The sequence below is a fragment of the Eleutherodactylus coqui genome, chromosome 7 (assembly GCF_035609145.1).
Source record: "Eleutherodactylus coqui strain aEleCoq1 chromosome 7, aEleCoq1.hap1, whole genome shotgun sequence".
Classification (NCBI taxonomy): Eukaryota; Metazoa; Chordata; class Amphibia; order Anura; family Eleutherodactylidae; genus Eleutherodactylus; species Eleutherodactylus coqui.
The window spans coordinates 102134345-102148343 of record NC_089843.1 but is presented as its reverse complement, the minus strand read 5'-3'; the positions used below and the strand labels follow the sequence as shown (position 1 = coordinate 102148343).

The 13999-nt window shown below is 41.8% G+C and overlaps 1 protein-coding gene across 5 annotated transcripts in view; it reads left to right on the top strand.

The window, feature by feature from the left end:
- TENM3 (teneurin transmembrane protein 3) overlaps positions 1 to 13999 on the top strand; it is a 550183-nt gene that overhangs the window by 259029 nt on the left and 277155 nt on the right. For all 5 annotated transcript variants that reach the window (XM_066573504.1, XM_066573502.1, XM_066573501.1 and 2 more), the window contains exon 4: positions 9369 to 9606. In XM_066573504.1, the coding sequence (XP_066429601.1) occupies positions 9369 to 9606 (238 nt within the window). The remainder of the gene's footprint in view (positions 1 to 9368; positions 9607 to 13999) is intronic.

Genomic DNA, 13999 nt, shown 5'->3' with positions numbered 1-13999 from the left:
TCCCTATGACAGGGCGATATGCAGGAGAATCACAAATCTTCTCTGTTGCTGCTGGTCTCTTCTCCCCCTCCCTCTCTCCTCTGCACACTGACTAAAAATGACAACTGTAAATTTAGTATTCTCAACTCCACTTCAAACGGCTCCAGCTCTGATTCTGTAAGGACTCTGAACAGGCTTTTGATTTTAAAGCCAAAAATCTTAGCTTAAAAATGATATGTTGGTAGCCCTAAAATAATCAGGGCTGCGGCCGTTAAAAGTAGGACAAGCTCTGTTCATCTAAAACTGTAATGTCCTTTTCTTGCCAAAGGAACAGAGCTGGTCCTAAATGTCCAGGGGGTTGAGAGTGACACTGCGACAAATTGTGCAACTTTTTTAAAAGTTGTATTTCCTAAATGTTTCTAAAAACCTCACTCCACTTAAACTCCTCCCCCTTTTCAAGACACTTTTGAAAAGTGTAGTAAAAGGCATAATATCTGATCTTTTTGGCGCATATCAATAATAAATTGTTTAAATTGATTTGCAGAAAAAAAAAGGCAAAATTGGCACACCACCAGAAAGAAATGTGCCCCTATGTGCTCATGACATTACTGAGAAGCAGAACATCCTTGGCAGTCTCCGTGATCCAATCAGAAACTGACAAAAAGTCCTACACAGCTTTGATACATTAATTCTAGTTCAGCAAAGACACGGGAGAATTAATATATTAATGCGTAATGTTTGCTAACACTAAGGATCCGTTACCGCATGTCTAGCCAGTCAGTAGGCACCCTCCATGCTGGCGCATGACATACATTAAACAGACTTTTCTGCAGTATCAGTTTTCTTCAGACAGATCTCTTTTAATTGGGTGCTTGCTTTGACTGGTTGAATTACCTTGTAACTGTCTTGTTGAAATGTGCCTCGAAGGCCTCAGCAGTGATTCTAATCAAATACAATGACACCCACTGGTGTGGATAAAGGCAGCACTGATTAATTGCAGTAAAATCTACCTGACTCATAACTCTTTGATGAATTTATGTGCTCCTCTATTTCCAGCTATCCATCCACATGAATTCTCGATGGGCCAATAAAATGGGAAATAGTACTAAATATTTATTGTTAATAAGATTGGCAAGCTAGCGGAATATGGGCAAAACAATTCACCAGGCATTAACTCCGGCTCCGAAAGCCTTTCTTCTTTAAATATGAAAGCAGTTTCGATGTAGCGTGCACACGGCTTGTTCCGCTCATGGAGCAATATGAGAAATATTCATCAGCTATGAAATGTTCTGACATGATACGAATGTCATTTCTGTCCAAAGTCAATGTAGCTGCAAGACTTATATTGTAGACTGCTACACAAATCTGGCGGCTGACACATAATTAATAATATTGTGCTGCAGGTATCTTCTCACCATTTATATTTTACTGATATTTTAAGAAATGGTTATTATTAAATAAGTTCTGAAAATTCGCTTAATATTGGAAATGTTTCTGTCACTTGTCATTTATTGGAAACACACTGACTGATTTGTTTTATGTAAATGACAGATGCTGCCTTTGGTGATGCTTGTTTATGGACCTTGTACTGTACTTACTAGATATTTCGAAAGATGACAGTTTCAACCAAAAGGCATTGGAGTGCCCACAGAAGCTGTCGCCCAACTTTTCACAGATCCTGAGGGGTATTTCCAACGGGATGGAATTAGTCTGCGTGGATAATTCTGTGTCCCTGTGGTGCTTGAATTACGCATCCATTAAAATTTTGTGCGTCTTTACTTCGAAACCGCACAATTAAATTTCACTGCAGAAAAGCTTTCTGTTACGGAATTAGGCCTCAGTCACACTGGCGCATCAGCACCCGTACACCAGCACTGATGCGCCTGTGTGACTGACAGTTAGAAGACGGCCGTACCTGAAGACGGACGTCTCTCTCCAGCGCTGATGAAAGAACACATGACTGGCAATGAAGCTGGTCACATGTTCTTTCCTCCGGCGCTGCAGAGAGACATCCGTCTTCAGGTATGGCCTTCTGCTGGCTGCAGTAACACGGGCGCCGATGCACCCGTGTGACGGAGCTCTGAAGGACGTCTGTTGCTGCGGATTTCTAACATACAGGAGATGTAATTTTGCAGTTGCTGCCATTAAGGTCTGTGGGGAAAAAAACACAAGGAAAACGTTCCACAAAATGCATTCCGCAGTTAAAACGCAACAAAATTTGCAACTGTGTTGTGTCCTGCAGACTAACTCCATTTCTTGTGAAAGCACCATGATTAGCATATAAATGTGCATTTACATTGCATGCCCTCCTACCGCCCAGTATTAAACAATAAGGGTGTTGTTACATCCGATCCAGATGTATTAAGTGCGTCAAAAAGAAAAAAATATATATACAAAAAAGAACAAGCACAAAACAGGGAACACAGCAAAAGTAACCCTAAGATAGGAGAAGACCCTACCAGTTGAGCACTCGCCCTGATGAGGGCAAACCCACATCAGGAACCTGGGATGACCTTGACTTTCCTTAGATGATGTCAGGGAACATTGGCAAAGGTTAGATGACACTCCGCGTATAATAAACCACAAGAGTACAGGGAATAAGATAATCAAACACCCCAGATTAATAAGGTAATCACAAGCAGATTGTACCCAGAAACCCCTTCAGACAAAGAGTATAACCTCTGTAAAGAGGAGCCAGAATAAATATACAATAACTAAGGCTGATTGGCTGGCTGTGATGTTACCTCCTAACCAACCAACCAGTCTATAAAATAGCAGAGAGGTATTCTTATTGGTTTTTCTATATCAAAATAATAGCGAGCATGTATCGGTGTGAGGATCACATGACTTTAGCCTGGCTCCGATCCTCATCCTGGTGGCCAACCAGCCGTGATAGGTATTTGAGCATGTTTATACAATGAATTTTGGCTTGAGATTGAAACAGAATATTAAAGGAGTTATTTTACTAAAATTATTTATTACTTATCAACAGGATAGGTGATAAATACTTAACTGCTGGAACCCTCAGGGATCACGGGAACAGAGTGAATGGAGATGTGGTGTGCGTGCATGATCACTGGTCCATTCACGGTCTATGGAGATCTCCTTCAATGCGAAAAAACTGAATGAAGCAATGGTCACACATAAGCACTATTACTCCATTCATTCATAAGGACTTGAGGTGTATCAGTCTCACAATTCCAGGGGGTCCTAGCGGTTGGACTCCCAACTATCAATTATTTATCATCTACCCTGTATATTATTTTGGTGGGATAACCCCTGTAAGCATTTCACAACTTGCAGGCTATTGAAACCTTTGTGCATGAAAAATCAATACGCACATATCTTTACGTCCCTGCAGAAAACAGTGATGCAATTTTTTTTTTTTTGTTTTGCATTGAGTTTTCCTTCTTATGCATTTAAAAATCTTATAGTTGTTTTACAGGTTCTCCCACAATCCAGTTTCTGGTTATGGGGTGTTCCCAGCGCTGTTCTCTCTCAGGAGGATGCACAGGTTCAGCTTCCCCTCTTCTCTCCTCTTTCTGAGGCTGTGATGCATAACCAAAACCAGGCAATACTACACAGGGCTGATAAGAACAGAAAATTCACCAGGAGTCAATTACAGTCCTCTGTAATAGTAGCTTTCTCTGCTCTGCTCTCTGTTCTAACAATCTCCACCACTATCCCCTGGCGCTATCATACAGCCCTCTGTAATAGCTCAGTGGAAAGGCATTGAATGCATATATTCATAACAGGGGAGCAAGCTAGGGGAAGCATCAGTTGTTTACTCTGACTGACAGAATTTTGTTAAGTCCTTCAGTCTACAGTGCCTTGGAAAACAATTCAAGCATAGAAATCATACAACCAGAAATTATAAAAAAAAGTCTTCATTTCCAAATATACATTGCGTAAAAGAGTATAAAACCGTTGTCACACAGGCGTAAGCACTTTTACCTGTGCATTTGTGCTGCATTTTTGCACATTGGGCATTTGTGCAAGTATCAATTTTACTTAACTTTTTGTGCACACAAATTGTGCGCATTTGCACACACAAAAAAGAGCGCAACCATACTCCCATTCTTTGAAATAGGCAATTAAGTTTTTGAGTTCAATATGTGCTTTTTTTGTGCGCAGATGAGCAGAAAAATAAAGCATACTGCGCATGTTTTTGCGTGAATGAAATATGCACACAAAAGACACTAATGTGAATGAGCCCATTGAAATCAATGGGTTATATTCACTGTGTATTGCGCGCATAAAACGCTGCATAAATACGTTTGTGTGAATCCAGGCTAAAGGTGTCCAAAGCCTTTAAATTTTGGCATAGGCTGGGTTTGTTACCTACCTTGAGCTTATATTGCATAATATGAAGAGTCAGAAAAAACAAGGGTAAGGCTTCATACGCACAGCAATATTATGACTCCACTTTGACCTGGGTAGTAACTAGACTCCAATGCCAATTCATGAGCCATCTACTGTCCTTCCATATGCCTTTGATTCAAAGGAGTTATACCAAAATTGCAAGTTATTCCCTATTTCACAGGCTAGGGGATAGCTTGCTGGTCGGTAGGGGCCTGACCATTGAAACACTAGCTGATCTGTAGAATGGGACTCCCTTGTCCCATTCTTTCTGTCATGGTGGGCGTCACTACCCCTCCTTCCCTGCAGTGACATCAGCATGAAGGGAGCGTTGGCTGAGCATGCGTAGTCATCGCTCTATTCATTTCCATGGGTCTAAGGAAAATACTTGGGTGGGTATCTCTGCACTCCCATTGAAAGTGAATGAAGCACTAGTGTGACCAAAGTTCATTCAGTCTTCTTCTCGCTGCAGGGTGTGGGGGGGGGGGGGAGTAACTCCACAGTGAGGAGGATGGGGGACATCGGACACCCATTCTCAGGATCAGCAGGAGTCTCACCAGTGAGACCCCCATTAACCATCATAACTTGCAATTGTACAACCCCTTAAATATTAAGGTATACAGAGGTTTTTATTGTTGGATTCCGAACAATTTCTAACATAGTCCGCCAGACTCCATATATATATATATTCTCCCCCTAGAAGCATGCTGAATAACCCCATATATATGTGACACAACATAACCTGTATAACAGCACATGGGGCTGTATGGCTTCAGTCACCATGGATCTGTAATACGTGGTCTGCATGAGGTCAATTGATAAGTGTTTTATTTCTGATTTGAATACATCTTATTTTCTCTCAGCCAGATCAAGATTACAACCCCTTTTAATCAGAGTGGTTTTCTTTGTATTTATTCAGACATTTTTTTTTTTAATGGGCGAAGAAACGTTGAGGAAAACTAAAGTCAATGCTTTGTTCTTTTGTACTTCCTTTCCTTTTTTCCTTTTGATACTGTCTATAGCCTCAGTAATCAAAGCATATTTTAAAATAAGCTACGCCTTCATACTGCGAGTAATAGGGCGATTATATAATTGGTTTTATTACTCAGTTTTAGCAGCTTCAAGAATTGCAAATGAATCCGGCATGAAGTAGGGTATATTTTATAATAAACCATGTCATGTGGCGCCACTTAGAATTCGACTTCCACAAAATCTATATGCATGCTGCTTTCATAGTTCATGCTAATAATCTCATGTATATGACGTTATCAGCTGCATCATCATTGATCTTGTCTTGTTGTGATAGGATCGAGCAATTAATGGAATTTCCCAAACTAGTTACTGTCTTAAATCACTGGTCCCCAACATGGGCATCTCCATCTATGTCAAAATGACAACTTTCAACATAAGCTTTCAATGCATGCTGGAATTTATGGTTTTCCACAATTGTAGGATTAGGTTGGGACTAGAGATGAGCGAGTATACTCGCTAAAAGCAATTGCTCGAGCGAGCATTGCCTTTATCGAGTACCTGCCCGCTCGAGACGAAAGGTTTGGGTGCCGGCGCGGGGGAGCAGTGAGTAGCGGCAGTCAGCAGGAGGGAGCAGGGGGGGAGAGGGAGAGAGAGATCTCCCCTCCGTTCCGCCCCGCTCTTCCCCGCAGCTCCCTGCCCGCCGCCGGCACCTGAACCGTTTGTCTCAAGCGGGCAGGTACTCGCTATAGGCAATGCTCGCTCGAGCAATTACCTTTAGCGAGTATACTCGCTCATCTCTAGTTGGGACCATTGCCATAAGTCCCTTTCACACTGGATGAATTTTCGGGCAATTCAGTTCCTAAGAGCCGAACCAGCAATGCTGCTTTTACACAGGAGTCATCATCACTCAGTGGCTGGAGGCGGAGTGGGCCAGGGGATCGTTCCATTCCTCCCGCCTCCATTCACAGTAAACAGGCCATCGTTTATAGCTTAATGATAGCCTCTTTACACAGCGATGCTGCTGCAGGCCAAGGGTGATTTTTCTGTCTGGATGAAAGATCCAATAAGTGATTTATCGCTGATTGGTCTTTTACTGCATGCGTTCACACTGCACAATTATCATGCAGACCACTCCATCTAATGAGCAATTTTCATGATAATCGTGCCGTGTAAAAGGAGCTTTAAAGTAAATGTCCACTCTTGAACACCATAGATCTAAGTTTGTGTCTGTCTGCAGCTGTCATTCGAGGGAGTTTAAGATCGTGCTGCTTAGTGTTAATACACCAAGCATAGTATTCAAACAGCGTGAAATAAGTCCTTAATCCTCCCTGAGATATATATTACATAATTCTATGTGTATGCTTGGAACTTAGATCTCCGAGAAGCCCCCCATACACCTTAGTGAAAAGTCTGCCAAATCGACTGATTTTGGCAGGATCAGACAACTATCAAAAGTGCTTTCCAACTGTTCCCTGACAGATAATATTTGAGTAAAGAAGGATCAGGCACATTGAATTTCAATGCTAGTGTTGTGCACACTTTTGAAAAGTTTGGTTTGGCCGGTTTCCCAAATTTTGGCAAAACTTTTCGTTCAGTCCAAAATTAGTTCTAATGGAACCGTAATTTCACCAAAACATCTAAAACTGGTGCATAAAGAGCCATAAAAGTCTTCCTCCTCCTCTTCTTTCCTCTTTTTTCAATGTGGCTCAGTAGTTAGCATGGTTGCCTTGCGCTGCAGTCCTTGCTTCAAATCTTGTTGTCTAGCTGTGTCTTTCTCTACTCTCCCTAATGAAAACACATGAACACTTAGTGTTCGTTTGCATAGAGGAGTTGGGAGAGATAGCTGTTGGCCAAATGTAATTGAAGGTGTCTGGGCACCTTTAGTGTGCAGTCACATGGACGAGTGTGAGTCGCGCCCGACATTCTCCGGCATGACTCGCATCGCACAGGACACGAACACTCCATCTGTGTGCTATGCAGGAGACCGCACATCTGCATGCTCTATTCTCATGCGAGACTTGCACAAAAATAGAACATGCTGCAAATTTTTCACATTGCTGCGAGACAAAAATCGCCGATGCAAATAGACCCATTTTTTGAAACTATTTCTATGAAATTCTTCAAAATATAGGTTTTCAGGATTAGAAGACATTCGAAATTGCTTACAGTTCTACAGGTAATTGCAATGTGGCTAAGGGCCCCTTCACATCAACGTATTTGCACATGCAAAATTTGCCCACAGTATGCAGAGAATAGAACCCATTTATCTCAATGACTTAGTTCTCATTTCCGTATTTCGTGTGCACAGAAAAAACAGGGCCTGCTCTGTTTCTCTGCAAATTTGCGCACCAGGGGCCCTATGGAAATCTATGGGAGGTGCGCAAATGCGCATGCATAATGCAATAACATGCATGATACACTGCGCAATTCAGTGAAAAAGAAAACACATCTGGACCTCATTAGACTAAATAGCTTTTTAAATCAGGGCAGTGGTGTCACATGCGCATATCAACAGTACTATATGCCGATACACCGGCAAATCAATCTCATTCACTGCACAAATATGTTGTACTGAGGCGAGCGTATTTGCACATATGCTCGCCCGAAGCCGCCCTTAGGCTGCATTCGCACGAACGTATATCGGCTCAGTTTTCATGCCGAGCTGATATACGTCGTCCTCATCTGCAGGGGGGGGAGGATGGAAGAGCCAGGAGCAGGAACTGAGCTTCCGCCCCCTCTCTGCCTCCTCTCCACCCCCTCTCCGCCCCTCTGCACCATTTGCAATGAAAGGAGGCAGGATAGGGGCGGGGCTAAGTGCTGAGAATTAGCCCCGCCTCTGTCCCGCCTCTCCCCATTGCAAATAGTGCAGAGGGGCGGAGAGGAGACAGAGAGGGGGGCGGGAGCTCAGTTCCTGCTCCTGGCTCTTTCATCCTCCCCCCACCTGCAGATGAGGACGACGTATATCGGCTCGGCGTGAAAACCGAGCCAATATACGTTCGTGTGAATGCAGCCTCAGACAGGGAATTCCAGTAATAACACTGCAGTATGTTAGAAAATTGTTAGTTATGGGGATCTCTCATATATTTGTAGTGGTCCACCACTGTACTCTAGTACCTCCTATATATATAGATATATATAATGATATCTATATCTATCTATCTATATCTATATATATACATCTGTATTTATATATATATATATATCGATAGATAGCTAGACAGATAGATATAATGATATCGATAGATAGATAAATAATTATATGTATGGCATTGTATATCTTTATTTCAGCATTTTACTGAAGACATGAAATTAAAAGAATCAGTTTGTGAGATTTGATTAGCTTGGCTCTAATTGTTTCTAGCTATGATTAGGAGTGCCACCTTTGCCATGTGTGGGGTGTTTCTCTATTAATTAGGGAATTCTCTTTGCCTTTGTTGCAATGAACTTAACGGTCGTTAGCTATATGAGTCTTCTGACGTTGTAATCAGATGTGATTCAGTCTGTTAAATATCTATACTACAACATCTGTTTCACAGAGTGACCTTCTGCTGGAGAATACTTAGTATCTATTAGCAAATCAACATACAGACCTACACACTCTGAAATCCTCTAAACTGGCAGGGTATACTGCTGTTAAGCTACCGGCTTGCTACAAATGATTACTGTTAAGTAATGCTTAAAAGAAACACTGTTAAAATAATTATAGGAATTACATGTGTTTAAAGAACCTGTGTGATCCATGAAGAATTGCCTGTGTCATTTCATTTTGCTTGCTTTTTCAATATTATTTTGGCTGTCGATCTCGAAAAGCTCAATTGGTATCTGTCAAATACAGTTTATAAAAGTGCTAATGTAAATGGAATCCGGTATAAAGAACTGAATGCCAGTTTACCATCTGTTTAATGTTAATTAGAGCACTGTATGCCCAAAGTAAATTTGTCTCAGTGGAAATGTCATTTAAGACCCTGCAGTATAAAGTTTTCTTAAATTTGTAATTAATTGCCCACGTTAGATTCATTTCAGCGCCCTGATGGTATTTTCTTTTTCCTACTCCACAGAGCAAACGCCAAACAACCAAGGCCAATCAACTTTGCAGCCTTTGCCACCTACTCACAAGCAGCATCCTGCAGCACAGCAACCATCCATTACATCTCTCAATCGCAATTCTTTGACACATAGGAGGAACCAAAGTCCGGCCCCGCCGGCTGCGCTGCCCGCCGAGCTGCAAACCACACCCGAGTCCGTCCAGCTGCAGGACAGCTGGGTCCTTGGCAGTAATGTGCCACTGGAGAGCAGGTAACTTTATGTAGTGCTGTGTAATATTTGAGAATGGTCATCCTGGGTAAACCTTTCTTCTTCTTGTCTCTGTCACAATGATCAGGCTCATATATAGGGGTGTTGGTTCATGGTATCACATGCCCATGTTAGAATAAAAGGTCTTATTGCTTGTCCTGTACCTCATTTCATGCCTAACGCATTTCTCTGAAAATAAGACCTACTGCTAAAATAAGCCCTACACTAATTTTCGGGGGAGGTGGGAGAGGGCTTGAAATATAAGCTATACCCCGAAAATAAGCCCTAGCTACACTACATCAAAAATAAAACAATACATTACCTAGCAGGTGGCATCCGGGTCCCTCCCGCTGGTCTCTGCAGTTCTGACAGGCTTCCTTGCAGTTCTCAGTGCCAAAAGAAGATCGCTTGATGGTAACGGGGTTTGTAAACCATGCCTCCAACAAGCAATTGCTCCGATTGGTTCTCTAGCTCCGCGCTTTAGCCAATCACTGCAGCGCTCGATGAACCAATCACAACAATCACGTTGAATGGTTGTGATTGGCTCATCAAGCGCTGCAGTGATTGGCTGAGCCATGGAGCTAGAGAACCAACCGGAGCAATCCCTTGCTGCAGGGGGTTACAAACCATGTTACCAGCAAGCAATCTTCTGTCGGCGCTGTGAACTGCAAGGAAGCCTGCCGGAACTGCAGAGACCAGAAGGATCTGGAAGTGTCTGCTAGGTATGTATGATATGACACCCCTGAAAATAAGACCCTTATGGGGCAAAAATGTATATAAGACACAGTCTTACTTTTGGGGGAACACGGTATCTTGGGGAAGACTGGGACCAGCCTGTACCCGATTTCACAAGTCTCATAGTAGCCATATAGATTGTCTCTATGGTGCAGACTTGGAGTAATTGGAGGGACGTTGTTCTGCTGTCTTTCCATAAACTGTCAACAAGCTTTTTGCCTTTTTTTATTTCGGCTGCTGTGATCATTGTACAAAAATATAGAAAATAAATCAAGTACAGCAGGAATCCATTTACTTTAGAACATCACTTCAATATTTAAATCTAAGCAGCAGAAAATTGGAAATGAAATTAAATCTTGGATTCTTTTTATAGTTCAATCAAATGCATTAAGCTATTCAATAAGCAGCTTCACCACCCCCAGAAACAAACAAACTTTTCATATTAAGGCAATGCACTTATCAAATATCAATATGCAGAGTACATGTAGAACTAACAACTGTCTAATTACAAACTACAGTCCTAACATTTGAAGGATAAATGCTACAACTTACTGCTGGGCAGTTTATAGGCGAGCCTGGATGTGTTAAAGGGACACAACGTTTTCAGACAACTTCTTCCCATCCACTAGCTTGTGTTAGTCTCATAATTTCTGTAACATACTTGCATTAAAAATGTTGTTGCTTTACCACTGTAAATTACGTTTGAAGAGTATGCCACTAGGGCTCTCCCTTCTAGCTTCTCGGCAATTCACTCTCTGTCTATAGGTACAGGTCTTCTTAATGACAAGAGCAAAGGGACATTTCCTTAGCAATTGAGGGAGGACCTATCTTCACAAGGGTGCTCCCATGCACTCAGAGGCTACATGCTGACAGATGTGCAGACACAGTGATAACAATCTCTGCCCTACCATGGGGGTGCATGTCTATGTACACACATTATATTGTGTTTTCTAACCATTTGGCTAGAATACCTGAATTTTCCTGGGAAAGTAGAGGGGTGGGCATTCTGATACCACTCGGCTGCTGATTGGGCCACAAACTATACCATGCAGTATAGAAAGTCAGTACAAAGAAATGCAGGACAGTGAACTACTGGCAAAACACTTGGCTTGCTACATACTTCCTGCATAAAAGTGAATTGCAAACAGCAGGGCAAAATAAAAATGTGCAACCCCACCTGAAAATCAGAACTTACTGATTTAAAACAGGGTGCAAACAGCAGCAAATGAGCGGGTAAGGAGAACCTGGTGTCCTTTAGAAAACTAGTTAAAAACTTTGGTACACTTTAAAAGGACCATTAATATTATTAGTAGAATAAGCCCAGGAAATTTAGCTTCATTTCCAGGAAGGTATCTTTATTTTAGCGTTATTCAAGCAGATGACATGTGGTGCTGAAATATTTTATGTATGTGACTTATAAAGAATGAAGCATTCATTTTTATAGAGATAATCACGTCTAGAAGCATTCTATCATTTCGCATTCAACATAGCATTCTGTTGTACTATCACACAGCTAATTGCATCACATGAGCCTACAAGTTTTCCAAAATACTGAGGAAACAGTCTCTACTGTATGCTTATTAGAGTTGAGCGAACATGCTCTTCCGAGCTTGATGCTCGTTTGAGTATTGGCATACTCGATGGTGCTCGTTACTCGAGCGAGTACCACGCCGTGTTTGACCCCTCCCCGCATTACCACTTCCTGCTGTGACATGCCAGCGAGTGCACATCCACAGAAGTATGTGGCTGGCTGGGAGAGAAAGAGAGAGAGGCAGACAGACACCCGGCGGGTCCAATACAAGATGCTCGTGTCTCCCATTGACTTCAATGGGGTTCGTTACTCTAATAGAGCTCTCGAATATTACGAAAAGCTTGACTCGAATAACGAGCACCTGAGCATTTTGGTACTCGCTCATCTCTAATGCTTATGTATATTCTAGAAAAGCATACAGTGCTACTACCCAACATCATTCACCTGTCACTTACCAGTGCTTTGCTATAACAAGCATACAGTCTAAAATAATATGGTCAGATGTCATGCAGCATGTGAGAGCTGAGTCCACATTTCTACACAACTTCCATATCCATTCAGTCATTTAAAATATTAAAGGGATTATCTAGTCCCAGGTTTTTAAAGTCTGTTCAAAGTAATGGAAAAACCTTTTTATGCCATACTCACCTCACCAGATCTCTCACCACTCCTTTTTGATGGTGCCCAGTCCCCCTGCCACTTCTCTCTTTCCTCCTAAAGCCAATCATTGGCTCACTTCAGCTGCTGCTTATCTGCAGAGGTCACTTGTCCCTGTGCCAGGATAACATTGCTGTCGCAGCAGGAAGGGTGGAACAGTGAAGGGACCAAGCACCATTAAAATAAAAGTGGTGGGAATTGGTTGAAGCAAGTATGGCTTTTTTTAAAGGGCACTTACTTTTCAGAAAACCTATGCTCATTTAATAGTCTGTGTGTGTGTCGTAATATGTTTTAATTTAAAATGTTGTTTTGACACTGTAAATCAATGCTTGAATTGGCTAATACTTGGGGTCTCCCTTTCAGCTCTACTGAAATCCATTACCTGTTGTTAGGTACTGAGCTTCTGTAATTACTGAGACACTGCAAAGTTTTTTTTAGCTGTGTGGGAGGGGCTGTCCTCACAGGCTGCTTCTTGCACTCAAAGGCTGACAGATCTGTTTACACAGTGTCTGCAATCTCCACAATCTCCCCTGTTACAGCTGGTGTGGTTGTGTTTGTGTTCGTATGTGTACACATTATATTTGGCTTACTAACCTTTTGGCCAGAATGTCTTTGAATGAATTACTCATACAATTATCTTAGGGTAATAGAGAGATGAACATTCAGATACTGGCTCTGATTGGACCAGAGACAGCAAAATGCAGCATGGGAATTGAGGGAAAGGAAGTACAGAACAGTGAACTAATGGCAGAATGATAGACTTACGACATGTTCCCTGTCTGAAAGTGGATTGCAAACAGCAGGGCAAAAGAAAAATGGGGGAAACAACCTGAAAATCTGAACTTAAAAATATGAGAGGGTAAGGAGAACCTGTTATACTTTAGAGAACTTTGTTAAAACTTAGGCACACTTTAAGTTTTACCACCACCCTGAGCAGCTTTGTGAGCTGGATAAACCCTTTAAATTCATATATTCTCCTTTGTACAAGTATGCCCTCTAGAACAATGTACTGACTGAAGTCTTGGCCAGTGTAGTGATTGCTAAACTGTCTTTTGCCGATCTTATCCGGCCACATAGTTACTTATTTATTCTTCATATATATAGAGAGAGATATATGTATGTCTGAATATTTATCATCCTGAAGAAAGACCTCAGTGTCCCATACTGAGCTTCTGTATGTTCTTTGCAATACCTGCTGTAGGCAGTATATTAAAAGAAGGTGGCGCTAATCGAAATGGACTTCTCAACTCTCTCCACATCAGTTATGACACAGTATACAACGATTTATTGTAAGACTCATTAGTACACTGCTAAATGTCCCCAATTAATTAGCACTAGCTGAACGATTAATCAACACGGTAAATCACCGCTGTCACCTCCACATTTTTGATGAAGTTAAAAAGACTGATTTTCCAGGTTGGGTGTCAGTGTGAATGTGCATAGCAATATTAAAGACCAGGATTTGACTAATAT